A 21,315-nucleotide genomic window follows, 5' to 3' on the forward strand; every position below is an offset into this window, starting at 1 on the left:
GAATGGGTTAGGAGCTTCTCCTCTAGGCTGTCATGGAAACCTGATGTTTCTCAGAGCAACTATCTGATTCTTGACCCTCTGTTCCATTAGACCATTAACTCTGGGAAGGAAAGAAGTAAACCTGACTTATTCATTTGTATCTCTGCTATTATACAATGATTAATACATAATAGGCTCCTATTAATAATTTAAAAATTTGTTTAGTGAAAAGATGAATAAAGTCAATGAACTAGTAAATGAATTAATGAGTGAATAGATGAATTAATGAATGAACTGGATGTGGTCAGGAGTTCAGCTGAGACAATTGCCCTGGGCTTTCCTCATGTTCTCAGGGCTTGGCCTCCCAGGGGTGTTTGGAATTGCGAATAACTTGAGAATTATCATTAATTTACATTCAGGAAAATTCAGAAAAGCTCTCTGGAGATGAATAATGCCCTTTCTTAAAAATCACTTTCCAGTGCCCAAAAATTGCATCAAAATTGGTGGTAAGATGTGGAACACAGTTTTCTATTAGTGTTTTTCTATAGATTTGTAAATTGTTTCTCTTGAATACTTTTTATCAGGGGATTTCATGCAACGGTCAGGGACCAGAGCTGGTGCATATTCAGAAAATGCAGGCAAATTCTCTGTTAGTTTCTTCATATGTCAAGAGTACTCCTTCCTCTTATGTTTGTTTTTTCCCCTTTTCAATTCTTTAAATCATGTTCACTAAGTAGAATTATTATGTCTTCTTCTTTTTCATGTACAACCCCTTTGCTTTATTTATATTGTGGTTTTTACCACATAGGACTTGATGCTCTGCTGGTAGTGTCCCTTAACACAACTGCTCATCATGAGTTTTCTAGCTTTGAATTTGGAAAAAGATTCGATTACAGGACTCATCTGACTATTGGAATGAGAGAACTGGGCAAAAAACTATCACAGTACCTGGTGAGTTGTTGAACAAAATCCCCGGTTGTTCAAAATGCCATGGGAACTAAATTGGAATCTTGATGAGAACTTTCAAAGACTGCCTTTGTTTACCCCCACTAAATTAAGTGCATTGTCCTTAGTATATAAAAAAGTGTGGAAGACCATAGCATAGTATTTTGTTTTTGCATGTTCTTTCATTCTTTGTCATCTCACTAAATGAATGCATAAGTAACTAAAAAACCAACCAACTCATAATTGAATTAAAAAGCCCCCAACTGTTTGTGCTGCAGAAATTCCAGGAAACAGAAGACTGTCAACTAGAAACCAACAAGTCTTAGGCAAAGTTGGGCCATGGCCATCCACATACTGGATGCCCTGTCTATAGACAGAGATCATTTCCTCTGGAGAGGCGATGTTGCCAGTGCAGTGCCTGGTACCTTCTCTGCAGTGTTAAATTCAGAAAGCACCTCTTATTCTCGGCAGCCCCTCATCCAAAGGGTGAAGATGGGCGTGTAGATGGTGGATTATGATTTGTATGAGTACAATTCTTATGGAATAAAGTTTCTGACAATTGCTATTCCCTCAGCTTTACTTTTTTTCCCCCAGGGAAACATTGCAGAGAGGACTTGCTGCTGTACATTCTGCAAATGTCCAGGAATTCCAGGACCTCATGGGACCCGAGGACTACAAGCCATGAAGGTGCCACTCACCTGTGATACTATTTTATCTAATGTGCCTTGATTTGGTACAGGTGGGACTGAGACTGAGTGGTTGAATTTACAACCTTCACTCCATGCTAATGGAATTGCTTTGGACATTTCATGTGACTTTTTTGGAATAAAATCCAGGTCAGGAGAGCTCACTTTTGATACTGCTGGCAAGAATAACTCCCTTTTCTCTTACATACCCTTGGCAATGTTGCTTCTTGGTTTTGCAATTTATACTTTTGTACCTGCTTTAGAAAGTTTGAAAGGTGGTAAGAAGTAAAAAATAGTGGAGATGAAGCTGGGTGTAGGAGCTTGCACCTGTAATCCCAGCTACTTGGGAGGCTAAGGTGGGAAGATCACTTGATTGTTCAAGACCAGCCAGGGCAACATAACGAGACCCCATCTCCTTAAAAATAAATAAATAAATAAGAGTTGTGCTTCATCAGTAACAGAATGAGATTGAACTACAAAAAGATCATAGCATTGCAGATTAATAGCCTTTTAAAACACAAATTATAAAATATTATACAACAATAGGATGAATAAATATGTCATGATATTTTCAATAAAATATGTTAATGAAAATGAATGAACTACAGCTACACACAACAACATGAATAACTTTTACTAACATGGTAATGACTAAAGCAAAACACAGAAGAATGCATGTGGTAAAATTCCATTTATCAAAAGTTATAGTATCTAGGGAGGAATACTTAACGGTGAAGTATTTTTAAAAGGCAGGAAAATATTATCAGAAGTCAGGAGGGCCCTTGTGGAGAGAGGCTGGGGGTGAATTGTGACTGGGGACAGGCACTGTGCCTGGGACCAATAATGCTCTATTTCTTGACCTGCATGGTGGCTAAATAGACCTTATATATAAAAATTATAATATTGTTCTATAAAGTTACTTTATAATAATTAAACTATACATTTATATTTCATACACTTTAATGCACTTTTCAAATGGATTTTAGGTATCACAATACAAATGAAGTTTTTCTTTAAAAAAAAGAGATCAACAATACTTGCTCATGAGTTCTGCACTGTCCATCCTTATGGAAGGACAATTTATATTGAACTTTTTACTGCACTGTGATGTTTTGTTTAGCACAATTTTCTCTCAATACTTTGCTCAGGTCAATATTAGAATTGTGTTCCAGAAGCACAACCCCCCTGGTATACTGATCAGCCAGCTGGGCCTGTGTTAGAGGGTGGGGAAAGCAAACTCAAATGAAATGTTTGCCACAAGTAAGCCATGACACAGTTAAACCACATGTGGCTAAGGGAGAGATGACTGCAATTAAAATATATGCAATCTTATTGTTGGAAGTGGTTATTCTTCCTTGAGCTCTCAAAATAGCAGGACAAAATAAAATAATACCTTTGGAAATGTTATCGGTTTGTCTGCTAAAAGGGTTGTGGCTGGTACAGCTGTCCTCCCTGCAAATCGCTCAGGTGCAGGTGTGGCTCTGTGGGTCTCATCTGCTGGTGGGTTCCAAAGGTCAGCCTCCCGCAAGCATTAGGAGGGTCACCTTCTGCAGAGGGGCTTCAGAGCTGAGTGCAAGGACAAAAGCTAGCTCCAAATGTTGTCAGATTCTCCCCAAACTCACGGCCACATCTGCAGAAACTGCAACCAAGTTGGAGGAAGGGACTTGCTTAGAATGCCTAATGATTTCACAAGTTTGACTTTATTGGGGGGGTGACTAAAATGTATTGTTCTCTCTTTCTTCCCAGGGTTCTCAAGGTCTGAAAGGCAGCAGAGGACACAGGGGAGAGGATGGAAACCCTGTAAGTTTTTATTACTCTCCCTCACCCCCTGTCGCACACACACTGTACACACACACACACACACAAACACACATTTATTTTCTTTCTCATAAAAAAAGCTTATTTTCATACAAAAGGGGTAGATGGGGTTTTGTTTATATGTTTATTTTTATATGTTGATATGTTTATTTTGTTTATATGTTTATTTTTGTGCTTTTTTGTGGGAAGAAGGGTTGCCTTTCTTTTCACTTTTCCTTGTCTGAATTATGAGGCAGTTACTAAGTCTAAGTTTGGGGTAAGGAGGGAACAGGCTTACACGTGTAGCCTGGCATGTTTTTATCAGTGGCAGATACCTGGGCACCCTCCTCTCTACCCCCAAGCAGGGCACAGCAGGTTATCTGCCAGGGAGCTCTCTTTAGACCTAAAACCCAGTGCTTAGTACGTGGCTTTGGGCCAAGGCTGGAGTATACACCCTTCCATGGAAAGGGAAGTCGGCAAAGCATCCCTCAAGATGAGAGGCATGGCTTCACGGTCAAATGCTACACAGAGGTTTGCGAATCTCTGTGTTTGAAACCAGAACTCTCACTTTCTCATCAATCAAATTATGAGAAAGAATTTGAAGAAACTGAAACCACTTAGGTGGCTCTGTTTGGGATGGAAAAAGTTCAGAAAGCATCCAGACTGGATTTCTATCATCTTAGATCAAGTCCAGTTCCTCATCTGGGCAGCAAGTTTTAAGGATTGAAAGCAAAGACTCTAGAGTCAGGCTGCCAAGAGTTGGCCTAGATATGGGTCCTTGAACAAGATACCTAACTTCTTGACCCTCAGTTTTCTCATCTGTAAGCAATTATAAGTTCCTCTACAATCTAATGGCTGACCTAGTTTACAAAATGACCACTAAGGGGGGTGCTCTAAATCACCTACTCTGTACCCTCTGAGGGTTCCTGGAGACTACCAAACTAGCATGGGAGTGCTTTCAGTGTGGGGAATAGTGTCACCCACCTGCCTGGCTGAGCCCACCACTGGCAGAAAGTCCAGGCAATGGGAAGCCATAGGGCTAAGGTACCTCTCAGCAACCTGTGGCCATGGGCAAGGCCTCCTCCTTTTGCAGGGAATGATCCTCAGGATAAAGAAAGCAAAGCAGGACAAAGGAAAATCCTTTCTCCCTCTCTTACTGGCAAGGCAAGAATTAAGCTCATTACTAGTTAATTATTCATGCAGCAAAATGTAAGCACCTGTTCTGCACCTAGACATGAGCCAGTCACAAGGGACATGATGGTGAAAGACACAGTTGGGGTTCCTGCCCTCAAAAAGCACAAAATTGTTCCTTTCTTAAGATCCATTTTACTTTAGCATTTACCTGTATTTAAATATTTCCTTGGAGAAGCAAGGTTGGTGGGAGACACACAAATCATTGACCTTCAGTGCTCACCCCTGCACGGATAGTCTGACTTTGGGGGTCTTTAACCTGGTGATTCCTCCTGTGAGGACTGGCTTTTCTCACCTTTGCTTTCTCATTCTCCTAGTAGTGTCACTTTCCAGCAACGGTTTCTACTCAACAGCAGTACCCTAGCACTGACTTGTGGGTCTACTGTCAGCAATGCTGACTCTCCCAGTATAGCATTAGGGCCCTAGATGGATTACTGGAGTCTTGGAATGTGGCTACAAAGTGAAGCCACTGTGCTGTTTGATCAGGTAGTGAAGTGGCTGAGCTCTTCTTGCACCTTTTTGTGATCTTGGGTCCATAAAAAGCCCTGAAGATTGACAGGAAACATGTTTGAATACAGAGGGGAAAAACCGACGTAAATGAGTGAGGATTCACTTTTGAATCCTTTTTGAAGAGGATTCACTTTTTCTAAAGCTCATAGTGCCCATGTGCTTTGTCTTAACTCTGTGAAAATAAACCACTGGCAGCTTCTGGCAAAAACATCACTTTGGGTACCTGTCTGTGCTCCTTTTCTTAGGGAGTACGAGGAGACACAGGACCCCAAGGAGATAAAGGGATTGCAGGATGTCCAGGGGCGTGGGGTCAGAAGGTAAGGCTCTTCTGTAAATGTTATTTCCAATTCTCTATAACATTCTCTCCCTCTCTTTCCCCATTCCTTTCCTCCCTCATTTTCTCTCTTCCATCACTCCTCTCTCTTTTCCTTTCTCCAGTTATATAGATGAGTTTTCCTGTCTGCAGATTAATTCTGCTTTTTAATAATATCAAGGAGTCTTTAGCATTAATAAATTGCATCTCTAACCTCTTTGTAGATGTATAGCCCGAAGTGACTAAAGAAATACATGCTCACTCACTTTAGAGAGGCAGTCTTTGAATCCACACTCTGTCTTTGATATGTCAGTGAGAGATATTTCATCTTTTGCAGGGACTCAAAGGATTTTCTGGACCTAAGGTACTGGAGTTTTTTCTTAGTTTAATTTGATTTCCAAATGGGATTAGTTTCCGAATAAGCGTGTGGCAGAGACCTGCTTTTACCTGATGCCTGTCTATTGTCATCTCTCAGGGAGGTCATGGAGACGATGGGATTGATGGACTTGATGGGGAAGAGGTAAGCCATATTTCTTCAAGTATCATAAAACTGTCATGAGGTTGCTAAAAATTTTTTTAAGTGGGAATTTTGTTTTTCTTGTCTTCTTTTAGGGCTCTCATGGATTTCCTGGAATAAAAGGAGAAAAAGGCGATCCAGGATCTCAGGTAACACTTTTCAATACTTCAAAGAAGGAGAATTTGGTGACAGAGACAGTCTTAACTGCTGTGTGTCAGTGGTTATAGGGGATAAAATTTACAACTGACTTAACCACATAATGAAGGCCTATTGCTACTGAATGTATGCTGCATATCTGATTGAAGCAAGGGGGTAATTATGTAATTTTCAAGAATTTCTACCTAGAAAAATTTAGCACACACAAGCTTATTCTATGGGCATGTTTCTCATGTCTGAAAATGAATGCTTTCACCTGTCAGTGGTTTCTTTTGTTCATTTGTTTTTTACCACAACGTTTCCATCAATGTCAGTAATTTCTGTGTTGTCTTTATTATGTCAGAAAAAAAAAAGCAAGAGAAAGAGACAAAATTATTTTGGTGGCTTTGGTAGCAAATCACTGTGAAACATTTTTTAACTTTACATTTATTTCAACACTCATTAGTGTGTGCCTACTTGATTTTAAGCAGCTCTACTTTTATGTTCTGATCCATTGATTTATGAAATATTTTTGAGCACCTGTCATTTGACAGGCTTGTCATGTGCCAGGCACCTGTCATTGGCCAGGCATATATTCTTATATAATAAGAATCAGAGGTGAACCACACAGCCCTTGTCATCAAAGATCCCACAGTATAGTTGGGGAGACAGACATATCAATAGAATTACATAAAATGTGGTTGAGGCTATGTTGTAGATATCTACATGGGAGTCCAGAGAAGGGCACGTAACTCAGCCTGGGGGCAGGGGTTGTCCAGAAAGTCTTCCTGGAGGAAATGACTTCTGAGCTGAAGAGGAACAGGAATTCAGCAAGGCAAAGATGTGGAGGAAGGGCATTCCAGACAGAGGGAGTAGCATAAGCAAAAACATGAAGGTTCAGGGCACTGCCAAGTTTTACTTCCTGGAGGGAGCATTAGAATACAGGTACTGGGAGGTGAGGTTCAAGAGGTGGTGGGAAGAGATCAAGAGATTCGGAGGGCACTAGTGAGCCATGTGGAAGAGCTTGGTTTTTAACCGTAAGGCAATGGGGAGCCTTTGAAAGATTTTAAGCAGAAGAATCACAATCAGATTTACATTTTAGAAATATTACTTGCAGTAATGTGGACGATATTTTGCAGATGACATAGATGCAAGGCAAAGATGAGAGGCAGATCTGTAGAAATCAGGTAAGAAGTGATGAAGCCTTCAAGTAAAGCAATGATAGTGAGAACAGACACAAAATATGCTAAGGGTGTAGCAGGGCTTGGACTGAAGTGAGGCTAGCAGGGCACCTAAGGTGCAAAAGGGGCAGAGTTATGTGGAGTAAATACCTACCTCCATTCTGCACCTTAGGTGCCTCTCTCATCTCACACTAGTCCTGGTTCTAGGACCTGAAATCTCCAGATATAGGTGACTAGAGGAACAGAAAATAGAGAGTCAGTCAATATGCCTGCAAGGATCCTGGCTTGGGCAAGTTTAATTGGAAATAATTAGGTTTGAGGTGACAATGGAACATGTTGCAGGAAGTCAGGGAACCCGAACAGAGGCTGAAGCCACAGCAGAAGAACATAAATTGTGAAGATTTCATGGACATTTATCACTTCCCCAATGAATACTCTTATAATTTCCTATGCCTGTCTTTAATCTCTTAATCCCATCATCTTTGTAAGCTGAGGATATATGTCGCCTCAGGACCCTGTGATCATTGTGTTATCTGCACAAATTGTTTGTAAACCATGTGTGTTTGAACAATATGAAATGTGAGCACCTTGAAAAAGATAGGATAACAGCGATTTTCAGGGAACAAAGGAGATAACCACAAAGTCTGACTGCCTGCGGGGCCGGACAGAACAGAGTCATATTTCTGTTCTTTCAGAAAGTGAATAGGAGAAATATTGCTAAATTATTTTCTCAGCAAGGAATCACCCTGGGAAAACGAATGCATTCCCAGTGGGGGGAGGGGGGGGTGGGGGGGTGGGGGCGGGTCTCTAAAATGGCTGCTCTGGGAGTGTCTGTCTTATGTAGTTGTAAATAAGGGATGAAATACGCCCTGGTCTCCTGCAACGCCCCCAGGCTTGCTAGGATTAGGAAATTCCAGCCTGGCGAATTCTAGTCAGACTGGTTGTCTGCTCGCGAACCCTGTTTCCTGTTAAGATGTTTATCAATGACAATGTGTGCCCAGCAGGACGTGGACCTTCATCAGTAATTCTAGTTTCGCCCTGGCCTTGTGATCTCACTCTGTCTCTCTGCCCTTGTGATATTTTATTGCCTTTGAAGCATATGATCTCTGTGACCCACTCCCTATTCGTACACCACTCCCCTTTTGAAACCCCTAATAAAAACTTGCTGGTTTTGTGGCTCAAGGGGCATCACAGAACCTGCCGACATGTGATGTCACCCCCAGAGACCCAGCTGTAAAATTTCTCTCTTTTGTTCTCTTTCCCTTTATTTCTTAGACTAGTGACACTTAGGGAAAATAGAAAAGAAATTACGTTGAAATATTGGGGGCTGGTTCCCCCGATAGAACATCCCTGTGGAAGTTTCCAGTGGGCAATTTAATTATAGATGTTGGAAGTTGCTAGACTGGCTAGGATGTCCAATACCATAGCCACTAACCACATGTGATTATTTAAAGTTTAATTTTAATTAATTAAGAAATTCTGCTCTTTAGTGGCATTGATTACATTTTATGTGCTTAATAGCCACATATGGCTAATGGCTACCGTATTGATGAATGCAGATATAGAACATTTCCATCACTGCAGAAACTCCTATTGGACAGTGCTATGTTAGACCACGAGAAGTTTTCCAGTTTCGAGCCTCGCTACAAATAATCCTGACCATAGGCTTAAAACTGGACTTAGTACTGCTTGAGAAGTCTGAGGGAATCTGACTGTGATAGGACAAAGAGCATTTTATCTGATTAACCCCCCTACATACAAAACTTCACACTTAACACCATTATACAAGCCTCCTACAAGCTAACTCAGAAATTCATTTCATTTTTTTCAGGGCAGCCCAGGTTCCAGAGGTGCCCCTGGGCAGTATGGAGAGAAGGGCTTCCCAGGGGATCCAGTAAGTTTCTAGGGCCCAGTTGGCTCTGAATTTTATACTTGCTCCACAGTTCCTATCTCCTTTCCCTTTGTGTTTCCTGCCTACCCTGTAGGCAAATGGTTGTCTTAGGAGTAGGGGTGATAGGTGTTGGCTGAGGCTTTGGGAAAAGTCTGTTTGTGTCTTATCTGGGTTAGGCCCATCTTCTGAATCCTTATGGTATGCTGAGACTTTCTGGTTCCTTTGGGAGAACATTTCCATAGCTTTATTTATTGGACTTCTAATCTTGCAGACCTACAGATTCACTATTTGCAGACTTAGTTACAGGGGAATCTTTTTACACCCTTGAGGGAATAGCCTAAGAATATTTGAACCAGTGCATCAGTGAAGCTGCCATCATAGAAAAGGGAAAATCACCATGTAGCAGGCACCCTTTTAATTCTTTATTTATTGCCAACTCTTCTTCAAACTTGAGGAAGTACTGCTTTGATTTTTTCCAAAATCCTGTGAGTTTCAAATATGAAAAATTTTCTCACACCTCTTATACCTTGACCCAAATTAACTTAGTACTTGAACATCATACCATTTTGGGGAAAAAGCTGATATTTCTGGATTCTAAACTACTTTTAAAAATCTTTCTCTAGGGTAATCCAGGACAAAACAATAACATCAAAGGACAAAAGGGCTCCAAAGGAGAACAAGGAAGACAAGTAATTTGATCTGTTTTATCTATGAATTGATTAATTCTGTTATTGATCCAAGTAAATTTAGTAAGATATGTAACCCTTCTGTAATTGAACAAATGCTCTTAAGACCACATTGAAAAGAACTTTATTTTTTGATGATGCATATTTGTAGTAAGGTACACTTTTATGAGCAAAATTATGAAGTTTCTGGCAAGTGATATTATTTTGGAAAATGTAGTAGCAGTGAATGTTGCTATACTTTTTTCTTCTTGAAAGGGCATATAACTGTTAATATGTGGAATGATCACAGCATGACATGTTTATTCTGCCATTTTAATAGTGCTTGAGGTTTTGATGCTGATGCCTTTGTGATTTATTCACAATTTTTGCCTTTTGATCTTGAGGAAATTATTATATTTTTAGGGTAGAACTGGACAGAAAGGGGCGCAAGGCAGTCCTAGTTCCAGAGGCAGCAGGGTAAGTATTTCCGTGGACATTTATTTCCCCTCCTTGCCACTTGAAGATGACAGAGGCATTCAGAATATTTGTTGCACACAGTTGGCTGATTCAGGGCTGAAATATTTTTCAGGGCTTCTCCATCTTGACACTACTGAAATTTGGGGCCAGATAATTATTTCTTGTGAATGGCTATGCTATGCATTGCCAGATGTTTTGCAGCATCCCTGGTCTCTACCCACTAGTATCAGCAGCACCACCCCTCCCCACAGCCCACTTGTGACATTCAAAAGTGTCTCTAAATATTGTCAGATGTCTGTGGTGGCTGTAGTAGTGGTGAGTTTGAGAGGCAAAATCACCCCTGGTTGAAACGACTGTAACATAGTTGGCCTTTCCCTTTCCACCTTCCAGGTGTTTTGGGATGTCTTTGAAGAGAGCCAATGATTTTGACACAAAAGCTCTCCTTTGGTAGCTTACATAAGAATACTATGAACTAGGTAAATATACTTTCGCTTTACATGTTGCCAATGAGAGAGAGGACTCACAAACAAATTCTTCCTAAATGGGCCAAAGCACTGGCAATTAGGGTCAAGTGGCAACCTTGAGGTGCTGGCATAACTTTACAGCATCCCATGTTATATCAAGCCTATCACAGCAAAAAATGGGGATATTGGACTTCCATATCTTTTTAAAAGGAGCAACCAAGAAATCGCCTTTCCTTCTGTAGACTACTGAAGCTGGAAGTGATATTTATAATGTATTAAAAACTCCTCTCTCATGCGCTCAGCATGGACATCATTAAAAGAGAATAATGGACAAAGTCCTAGATTTGGCTCTGAGTTTTGTTCAAGAAGGAATTGAAAATGCTTGGATTTCTTTTCTAGTACAAATTTGGAATCTTATTATTTTGAAGGCTGTGGCTGATTGCCCTTCTCTCTGGGATAGATGGTGAAGAAATGTGTTTTTATACCACTTGCCTTTGTTTATCTTGAACCACAATTCTTAAAGGAAAAGAGCTGGAGTTGGAAGGGGTTAGGCTTCCCAGTGCTTCTGGTAAAATTCTTTGGGACTTTGCCCTCTTCTTCACACAAGAGAATTAGAATGTAATAAGAGGAAGCAGTAGAGCAGCAAGATGAGCTAAATGCTATAAATTTTAAAGATAAGTGTGTATTTTTGTTGGTTTAAGAGGAAATACTTTTAGTTTAAAATAGCTTTATAACTGACACATCAATGAGGTACTTTAAAAAAAGAGATGCCAGGAGTGGTATAGGCAATAAATCATGGACAAACCAGCCAATTACAGGACATGAGGCTCTCGGCCCCCTCCTCATCTACCCATTTCCCTGCTGACCTCCTCCTTTGTAATTTCTTTTCTCCTGAATTAAACAAGGTAACATTGATATGAAACAACATCAGGTTTTCTCCCCTCTCCCCAACTTTCCGATGCAGAATAGAATTCTCTGTGAGGGTGGGAGCATCTTAAGTGGATGATAAATTTTAAACAACGTAAGACAATCCAAGACATTGTCTTCTATGTGACAGAATTTCAACTTATGTAAATTAATTGTTCTATCTGTTGTTCCCAAAACAATGGATCCACACACTGAAAACCACACTGGAATCCACATTCAAGGCCCTATGCTTTTTGCCTGCCATACGCAAAGAATACTTCTATAGCATCTATTTTGCACCAGGTCTTGCTCAAATCACTTTCAAATATTAATTCATTTAATCCTCATAACATACCTGTGAGGTAGATACTATTATTATATCCATTTTTCCAGATGGAAAAAATCAAGAAACCTTGGGCAGCTTGCCCAAGGTCACAAGAACTACTAAGTGGCACAGCTGGGATTTGAACTCAGTCTGTCTCCCTCCAGAGTCTGGGCTGCTAACCACACTGGGTGAGGTTTATTGGGCAATTGCCCTGTGCCACACAGGCTTTAAAGAACAAAACTGAGCTCGAGTCTGCCTGATTTTCAAGGACATATCTCTAACCATTGTGCATATAGTCTGTTACACAGAATACACATTATTTTATCCTTGCTTTTTAATGAAGACAGAATTGTGATGTTATAGGAACCGAGGCCTCAATCTTTGTTTACTGTTTCTTCTCTGCTTTTTTATGTCAAGAGCTTTGGAGATTGATTCTGGGTACAAACAGCTGAAAAGTTTCAATGGGTAACTTCTTTCAAAGAGTATTTGCATCTTAAAAGCAAAAAGTAGCTTGAATCAAGGGGCAGAACTTCAGTGGAAACATTGTAAGCAATAGCCAACCTGGTGGAGCTGATACTTGATCTGATAGTTTATTCTAAGGACCTTCAGAAGGTGGGCAGTTGAAGGAAAACAGCAGTTCCAAAATAATTTCCATGGCTACATTTCTGAATAAATGAATGAAGAAATAGAATTTTTAAAAGTACTTGCTTTTTACCTAAAGTAATCATGGTTGTTTATCACAACACTAAGTTAATTGGTGGTCGAGATGTTCCACAGCTCTCTCAAAGAGGCAAGGACAGGGTTTGAGGGGGTGATAAGAGGGTGCAAATCTTATTCTTGCTGTTTAGGGATAAGGAAGTTAGGATCTGGGGCCTGAATCCTTTTCCCATTTGGCTACCCTCTGGAAAGGAGACTGGTGACAACCACTAGGTAGAGGGCCTGAGCTGGCAACGTGAACTCTCTTCTGGATAGGCGCAGAGAGAGATTTGGGCTTCAGGGATCAGCCAAGCTTTTTTGTCCCCTGTTGAACCTAGTGGTAGCCATTTGGACATTTGGATCACTATAGTTGAGCAGAACCCATCAGCCATTTATTTCTTGTAGAATTCTATAGGGACTAGCCCCAGTGGGCCCATATGAGACACTATACCTAGAAATTTTTTACCTTCTCCCAAGATACAATCAGAGGCCCAGGACAGAAAGAAATGGATGTGCCACAGCTCTTCTCCCATGGGAAGGCTCTGATTAGCAGACAGTGCTTTTTGGGATTTGCTGGAGAGGGAAATACAGAAGACAGGATCTTCAGGATGATTTGATTCTCTAAACAGCCTCCTGGATAATTGTTAGAGGCTGTCAGACTGGAGCTGGGTCTGTAATGACTTTTAGATTAGTTTGCAATCAGTCCCCCAAATGTTAGTCTCTAATTAAGTGCCCAGTGTGAAAGCTTGTCTATGGAAAATGCCTCAGGGAAACTGTTTCTGTGAGCTGCTCATTACTTATGTCAATCAGAGAATGAAAGAGGCTGATTTGCGTCAAGGAACCCCTCCATTCAGACATCCACATACTAACATTTTGCCTTTTCTGTCCCAGGGAAGAGAAGGTCAAAGGGGACTCCGAGGTGTCTCAGTAAGTAAACTTGACTTCCTGTTCTCTGTGGTTGATGGGACCAAGGAGGTTTCTCCCATGTAGGTGGTGCTGGGAATCAAATCAGTGAGCATTTGACAAGGGTATAGGAAGTGCCCAGTGCTGGACATGATCCCCACTGACCCAATGATCACTGCAGCTCCCGGGAACAGAACAGACCTAAGGAAAAGCCTCCCTGATAGATACCTGGCACAGGCAGAACCTGTGCAATTCCAAATATTGTGCATTTGACTGCTCTTCATGTGCTTTGGGAATCAACTTCAAGAGAGAGAAATTCCTTATTGGAGTAAGAAACAAGTTTATGTTCATTCCTTAGACAGTCTAGAACTGTAAAATCCTAGGCCAAGTAGAGGGTGAGCCACGAGTCAGACAAAATAGTACCTATTTCTGATGTAAATAGTATGAAGAGAAAATCTATATGGAAACAAAGTGTAGAAATGCTTGACACTGGAAACTCTTGTTCATCAGGGAGAACCAGGAAATCCTGGACCTACAGGCACATTGGGAGCTGAAGGATTACAAGGCCCACAGGTGTGTTGGAATATTTTGTAAATATTGATAAATGCTGTAAAGTTATTCTGATGGGAAGAAGGCAGGTATTTCTGTATAAAAATAAATAACTGAGAATCTGCCCCCTGCCCTATTTTGCATTCCCTATCATGGGGTGGGGGGTGATTTCATTCCATCAAACTTGCTTCATTGTTTGCAGGTCACTAATAAGCCTTTGTAGAGGAAAGATGTGCTCTTGTGCTCACCTGGTATTGTGTCTTCTTATTAGTAATAGTGAATGATTAATACCTTCATATTACATTAGTAATTAACACCAGGATCAACAAATTGGTTTTCCATAGCTGGGGTCCTGCATACACAGGCTCCCACAAAGGAAAATTAGTTGAAAGTTGGAAACTGCTACTTGACTTGCTTAAAGCTAACTCTACAGGGGTATCAGTATTTCTGGAATATTACTGATAGGGCTTTCTGTGAGCCATTTGCATCTTTCATGGTCATATCATTAGTAATGTGAGCACCGGAAGTCAGAGCATCATTGTCTTACTTCCCTCTGTGACAGAAGGGGAAGCTGTGGTCATTCTGGAGAGTAGCTTTGTAGCACATGGTTGTTTAGTCATCTTATGAAGCCCACTTTACATGAAGCCCACCTTAAGCCTGGACTCGTATGGAAGGGCCTGTGTAGCTGTGCCTATTCTAAGGTCTTCCCGGGAATTCATTATTTTCTAGAAAATTCAGGTATTAGGACCAAACTGGAATTTGGGATTCTCTTGAGTGGTTCTGGGGTCCCTGAACCAAGCTACGAGCTAGCAGTTTCTCTAGATTGGGTAGGGATGGGACCAGCCTAGATCCATTCCCAGGCTTTGGGGTGGATGTGGGGGTGGCAATGACAGTTACTTCAGATACCTCAGACACCCATGGGTCCCTTTGACACTGAGACAGTGAATCAAGGCTCACCTGATGGCTCCTGGGCAGCCCAGGGCCATTTCACAGCTGGTACTTCAATAGGAAGAAACGTTACTGCCACCTCTAGTTTTTGCTTCTATGTGAGATAACCGCATGAGAACCATGTGTTTGATGGCAAATATGGCAGAAAAATAGACTTTGATTCTTCTGATAGGGGTCTGCTGCTAAGACGCCCTTTTGTGCTAACTTGAAACAACTTTACTCTCCATTTTACACATTAATAAGGGCTTTGGCTCAGGTAACCCGTCCCTTTAAAGGAATTCATCTGACTGTTGTCTGTGTCTTACTTCCTTTTCTTATAGGTTTCATTTCCCGCTTTGGCCTATTTTTATTTCCTCTGTAGAAGAGGGATGAAGGTCTTATATCCAGGCCGGGAATTCCTTAAAGAGATCTGGACCACTGAGTCCACTGGGCCTGTCCTCAATTACTCTTAATACATGCTTAATCTCAGGGTTAAAAGGCTGTGGGAAGGGTTGGATCATTGCTTTTCTGCAGGGTGTTTCAAAAGAAACACTGAGAAGTAAGCTTTCATTGACATAATTGCATTGTATTTCCTTTGTTACCACTAAAGGGGTCACAGGGAAATCCTGGCAGAAAAGGAGAAAAAGGAAGCCAGGGGCACAAAGGACCTCAGGTGAGTGACTCAGAGACATTAGGTTCAATGACTCTCAACAGTTATTTTCCTCTTAGTGCAAAAAAATCTTCACATATAATTTTTTGTATTATTTACATATATATTATTTCATTTTTGGATTATCTGGGGCAAAATTTTAGCACAGCTCAGATTCCTCATACATAGCTAAAGCACTCCTCTTTCTCCTTCACTGGGGTTTTACTCTGAAAGCACAGATCCATTTCATCAGCCTAAAGAAAGCATTTGGAAGAATACAAATATTGCCCAATCATAACATTTTCTCCAAAAACTGATACATTATTCTGATTTTTCTAACTTTTAAAATTTATACATGCCATGCACATATGTCTCCATTCACTATAGATATTTAAAATTGACTGTACAAAGATCCCTTGCTACTCAAACCTACTTGATTCCTATGTTCACCTCTTGAATTCACCATCTGAACCTGTTCGTTTCCTGAGAAATAAGAGTTTGAATGGTGAAGGATGTGTAGGAAAAATGTTCTAAATCTATTCAGTTCTGCTCAGACAGTGAGAGTTCACAAGGCAAGGGATACCCATATTTCTATATTCCTAGCATGTGTGGTCAGTTATATTTCTGATAATATGTGTGTGAAAGACACTTCTGCCCATTTTTTTATTGGGAAGCTGAAACATATCCTGCATGCCATTATGTATGCACATATGGTACGGGCACAAAGGTGGCAAAGTGTCTTCTTCTAAAAAAATCAGTGCATTATGACAATTTTCCCACATTTGGAAATAGCATGTGTTGACTCAAGGGTGCCTTTTCTTTTTCTCACTAAGCCCCATATGGACTAGTGATGTCCCTGCAGATTAAAACATGTGGTCCTCTAACTAGGACTGGAACCTGAGTCGTCTGGTTCAGCTCTGCCATCTGCCTCTCTCCTCCTGGGTGGCTGGATCTTTTGTTAAGGTTGCATCAAGGAGTTGTTGTGAATAGCATGAAGGAAAGTGAAATGTTTCTAATGGGCTTTCTAAGAATTACTACGGTGCCAACTTTTTAGTCTCTAATTTTTTTTTCAGGGTTCTCCTGGGCTAATGGGAGCTAAAGGGAGCACTGGAAGACCTGGACTTTTGGGGAAAAAAGTAGATATTATTTCTGTTTTTTAATTCTTTTAAAAACATATTTTATATTTAATGGATAATTAATAATTGCATATTTTTATGAGGTACAATGTGATGTTTTCTTTTTTTAAATTCTACTTTAAGTTCTGGGATACATGTGCAGAACATGCAGGTTTGTTACATAGGGATACATGTGCCATGGTGGTTTGCTGCCCCCATCAACCCATCATCTAGGTTTTAAGCCCCGCATGCATTAGGTATTTGTCCTAATGCTCTCCCTCTCCTTGGCCCCCACCCCCCGACAGACCCTAGTGTGTGATGTTCCCCTCTCTGTGTCTATGTGTTCTCATTGTTGAACTCCCACTTATGAGTGAGAACATGCAGTGTTTGGTTTTCTGTTCCTGTGTTAGTTTGCTGAGAATGATGGCTTCCAGCTTCATCCGTGTTCCTGCAGAGGACATGAACTCCTTCTTGAAAAAAGTAAATGATATTTCTTATGGATTTCAAATACAAAAGTACCTCCATTTTCTTCCTGATTTTCATGTTAATTCCTCATGTGATTGAATCCAAGCACCATCAGCAAGTCACCAGCATTCCACTAATATGTACTCTTCCTTCCATTGAGCAAAGAGTTTCTAACTGCTGACCTGTCCATGAAGCTGCCCCCTTTCCCTAGGAGAGAGTGATCTCACCCATCAGAAACAACTCTAAAAGATCTCTTTCACTCCCTGATTTCCTGAATCCAAGAATGCATGTGGTTGCTGAGTTGAGTGGAGGATGGGTGGCATCAGAACTCAAATCCGTTGGTGCATGTGGTTCTCGAACCACGACTATCTCTGAGATGGCTCTGTTGGGGATCGTCAGAGAGCAAACGATTAACCTCATCAGAATCTGACTCCCCTGTTTAAAACCTTTCAATGGCCGCCTCTCCAGGGTCCCGTGACCTGTGCAGTCACACAGGTGGCCTTGCTGAGAAGAACCCCCTGATGAGTTTAATGCTCTGCTGTCATGGTCCTGAATCTCATTTTTTAAGCAAGGGGCCTGAGTTTTCCTTTTACACTGAGCCCAGCAAATTGTATCATGGGTCTTGGCTTTCCCATGGCCTCCAGGAAATATTCAAGCTTTAAGGTAGTTACAAGATAAATAAATTCTGGGGAGCTAATGTATAGCATGGTGACTGTGGTTAAAAATACAGTATTGTATACTCGAAATTTTGCTAAGAGAGTAGATCTTAAATGCTGTCAACATAAAGCAAAAATAAAAAAGGAAAAGTGGTAACAAGATAAGGCAATAGATACATTACCTAACTTAACTGTGGCAATCATTATACAACATATATGTATATCAAATCATGTTGTACACCTTAAACATATGCAATTATTTGTTAATAAAGTAGGGGGTCATTTACAAGGCCCTTTGCTATTTGCTCCATTTCATTCTAAGGTTTCACTGCTTACCTCCCTCCTGCGTGCCTGCCTCAGGCCTCTCACTAATGTCTTCCCTCTTCCTGGATCACTCTCACCCCTTTCTTGCCCAGTCCCCTGACATACAACTCATCCTTCAGTCCTCAGCTTCCCTGCTCCTTTCCTTTCGGCAGCCTCCTCAGGCTCACCAAATCTGACTTAGACTCCCCTTCTGTTTGCTTCCATAGCACCCTGAACCTTATCTCACAATATTATAATTGCCTGTCTAATAATTTCTTTTTCCAGCCAGGTGAGGGCGGGACCACCCCTAATGTGTTTATTTTGCAGTTCAATAAGTAATTGTTGGATAGGCAAATGCATCAGCAAATGAGTCAACTTTCCCTGGAGTCAATTTTCTACTTTTTGCCTTCTCCTTCAGTCCTTTTACAACACTGGAAAAGCAGCACACCAGTCCAGCTCTGGGCTGTGCTAGACATCTTCTGCTAGCTATGAAAAAACCATAATTTGTGCCCTACTCTCATCCCCTCAGTGAGCACTGACCCCTCACTGAGAACCTTGAGTCTCCTCATCGAGTGGACAGAACTTACCGTGATAGGAACCAGGTTTGATTTTACTGATCTGAAGCTCTTCTTGTCCCACTTACTAGGGAGAGCCTGGAATTCCTGGAGATCTAGGGCCAGTAGGGCAGACTGGGCAGCGAGGAAGACAGGTATGAAGTTTTGAAGTCCCTACCCTCCCCAGATCTGAGTATTCAGTTCCAAGGTAAAGAGAAGGGGTTGACACCTTCAGCCCAATTATGGGGGGCATGAAAGCTATTTCAGCATCTAGGAAAATGTGAGAACATTTCTCCCACCCCCTAAAGCTCTCATTCCATAGATAGTCTGTCAACGTGAAGGAGAACAGCAAGCAGGAGAATGGGGGTAGGCAGAGAGGATAATGGATGAGTTAGAACAGGGCATTTCAATACCTTAACAACCAGCATGGCCACATAGATGCATATCCGTTGAAAAACAACACTGCCCATTTCTCCTCCCTTCTTGCAAAAGTCTAGGGTGACAATAAGAGATAGAGGAATAAGGCTAAGAAATGGGGTATCGCATTTTTAGGCCTGCACTCTGTCCTAATGGCTTTGGCTGTAACAAGATCTCAGCTCATGGAGCAGCCAGTATAGGAACAATTATTTCATTTTTTAAAAATTAATGTTTATTACAAACGTTATACATAGATATCATAGAAAATTTACCAAGCACAAACATTTTTACAATAGCCAAGAAAATATGGAATCAACCTAAGTATCCATCAATGGATGAATGGATAAAGAAAATGTGGTATGTATGCATAATGGAATACTATTCAGCCTTTAAAAAGAAGAAAATCTGGTCATTTGTGACAACATGGATGGATCCAGAGAACATTATGTGAAGTGAAATAAACCAGCCATGGAAAGTTAAATACAACAAGATCTCACTTATAGGTGAAATGTAAAAGAAAGTCAAAATCATAGAAACAGAGAATTAAAATGTAGTTGCCAGAGGTGGTAACTAGGGAGATGTTGGTCAAAGTATACAAAATTTCAATTAGAAAGAAGTAATAAGTTCAAGAGATCTATTGTATATCATGGTGACTACAGTTAATAACAATATATCGTATATTTGAAAATTGCAAAAAAAAAAAGAAAAAAATAGTAAATAAACATAAGGAGCCAGAGGCTTACAGGGGAACAAATGATTAGGGCACAGCAAGTTTCTGACTTATGGCTACACCCACAATCCATTGCCTCCATAAAGGCTTTCAGTCTTCCTTCATTGCATTTTCTATCCATAAAATTAAATGGTTGTAGAATGGTCCAGCAAGTCTTAAAAAGTATCTTTTTATGTGATCTAATTTGAAAACATGAATCTAAAAGGAAAGGAAGAAAGAAGGAAGGAAGGAAGAGAGGAAAGAAGGAGGAGAGGGGAAGAGAGAGAAGGAAAGAAAATTTACCCAGAATAAAACATAGGAAAGAGGGAAGAAAAGAAAAATTACTTATAATCCACCATTTTGAGATATTTATCATTATCATCCTGGAAGTTTTTAAAAAATCACTCTAAACAATGTATCGTGAGCATATTTTCGTGTCATTACATTTTTCCTCAACATCATTTTTAGTAGCTTCAAACTATTCTGCTAAATGCACATACATTCATTTATTTGACCGGTATCTTGTTATTGGTTATTTAGCTTGCTTTCAGTTTTTCACTGTGGTAAACAACACAGCAATGAACATTCATGTACCTAACTAAAATTTTGGACAAAACCATAATGAATTTCTACATAGAGATTTCTAAAGTAGCATAGCTGGATCGAAGAATATGCACATGTTTCATAAAGGCTTTGAACTCCATTATGAAGTGCCCTTAGGAAAATTCAAACAGTATGTGGATCCACCTGTTATTCAGGACAGTGTTTGTTTTAGGGCATCCACAATAACAGGTATTGTCACTTTTTTCCATCTTTACCATTGACAAAAATAGTATCTCATTGCAGGGTCAAATTTGCATTTTTTTGTTACCAGGGAGGACGAACATTTTTTTCTGTATGTCTATTGACTATTTGTAATCCTTCTTCAGAGAGTTTCTCACCTGTGTTGTTTGGACCAGCTCCTAATTTTCTAGGGAAGAAACTGCCACTGACTCCACAAGTCCTGAATGACCACCCCTCTACTTCCTGCAATGTTTACAGAATGGAGCTGGTCAAAGAAGTACAGGGAACATATCAGGGAGTGAGGAAAACACAGCAACACAATGTTCCCAGGGTTCAAGGTCACCAATTAGGCCCCATCTGCATGGAAGTCCCTAGTGCTTCTCTTCTGACACTGTAATCTCCCCAGTATAGATTAAAATTAATTTCCACCTTTGAGAAATTGAAATAAACTGGTGTGTTTACACAGGGAGATTCTGGCATCCCAGGCTACGGTCAGATGGGACGAAAAGGAGTAAAGGTAAATATGGAAATCAATTATTTTTATTCATTGATGAATCAAACTAAATAATACAAGAAGAAATGATCATACTGCAGAAGTGATATGTTG

At 40.5% G+C, this 21,315-nt stretch overlaps 1 protein-coding gene across 3 annotated transcripts in view; it reads left to right on the forward strand.

Moving 5' to 3' along the window:
* The window catches only part of COL6A5 (collagen type VI alpha 5 chain), a 139,675-nt gene that overhangs the window by 54,492 nt on the left and 63,868 nt on the right, over positions 1–21,315 (forward strand). For all 3 annotated transcript variants that reach the window (XM_057301893.1, XM_057301894.1, XM_024928310.4), the window contains 16 exons: positions 788–930; positions 1,519–1,611; positions 3,357–3,410; positions 5,354–5,425; positions 5,759–5,785; positions 5,897–5,941; positions 6,034–6,087; positions 9,086–9,148; positions 9,769–9,834; positions 10,234–10,287; positions 13,570–13,605; positions 14,092–14,154; positions 15,668–15,730; positions 16,780–16,842; positions 18,892–18,954; positions 21,175–21,225. In XM_057301893.1, the coding sequence (XP_057157876.1) occupies positions 788–930; positions 1,519–1,611; positions 3,357–3,410; positions 5,354–5,425; positions 5,759–5,785; positions 5,897–5,941; positions 6,034–6,087; positions 9,086–9,148; positions 9,769–9,834; positions 10,234–10,287; positions 13,570–13,605; positions 14,092–14,154; positions 15,668–15,730; positions 16,780–16,842; positions 18,892–18,954; positions 21,175–21,225 (1,010 nt within the window). The remainder of the gene's footprint in view (positions 1–787; positions 931–1,518; positions 1,612–3,356; positions 3,411–5,353; positions 5,426–5,758; positions 5,786–5,896; positions 5,942–6,033; positions 6,088–9,085; positions 9,149–9,768; positions 9,835–10,233; positions 10,288–13,569; positions 13,606–14,091; positions 14,155–15,667; positions 15,731–16,779; positions 16,843–18,891; positions 18,955–21,174; positions 21,226–21,315) is intronic.

The sequence above is a fragment of the Pan paniscus genome, chromosome 2 (genome assembly GCF_029289425.2).
Source record: "Pan paniscus chromosome 2, NHGRI_mPanPan1-v2.0_pri, whole genome shotgun sequence".
In the NCBI taxonomy this organism is placed as follows: Eukaryota; Metazoa; Chordata; class Mammalia; order Primates; family Hominidae; genus Pan; species Pan paniscus.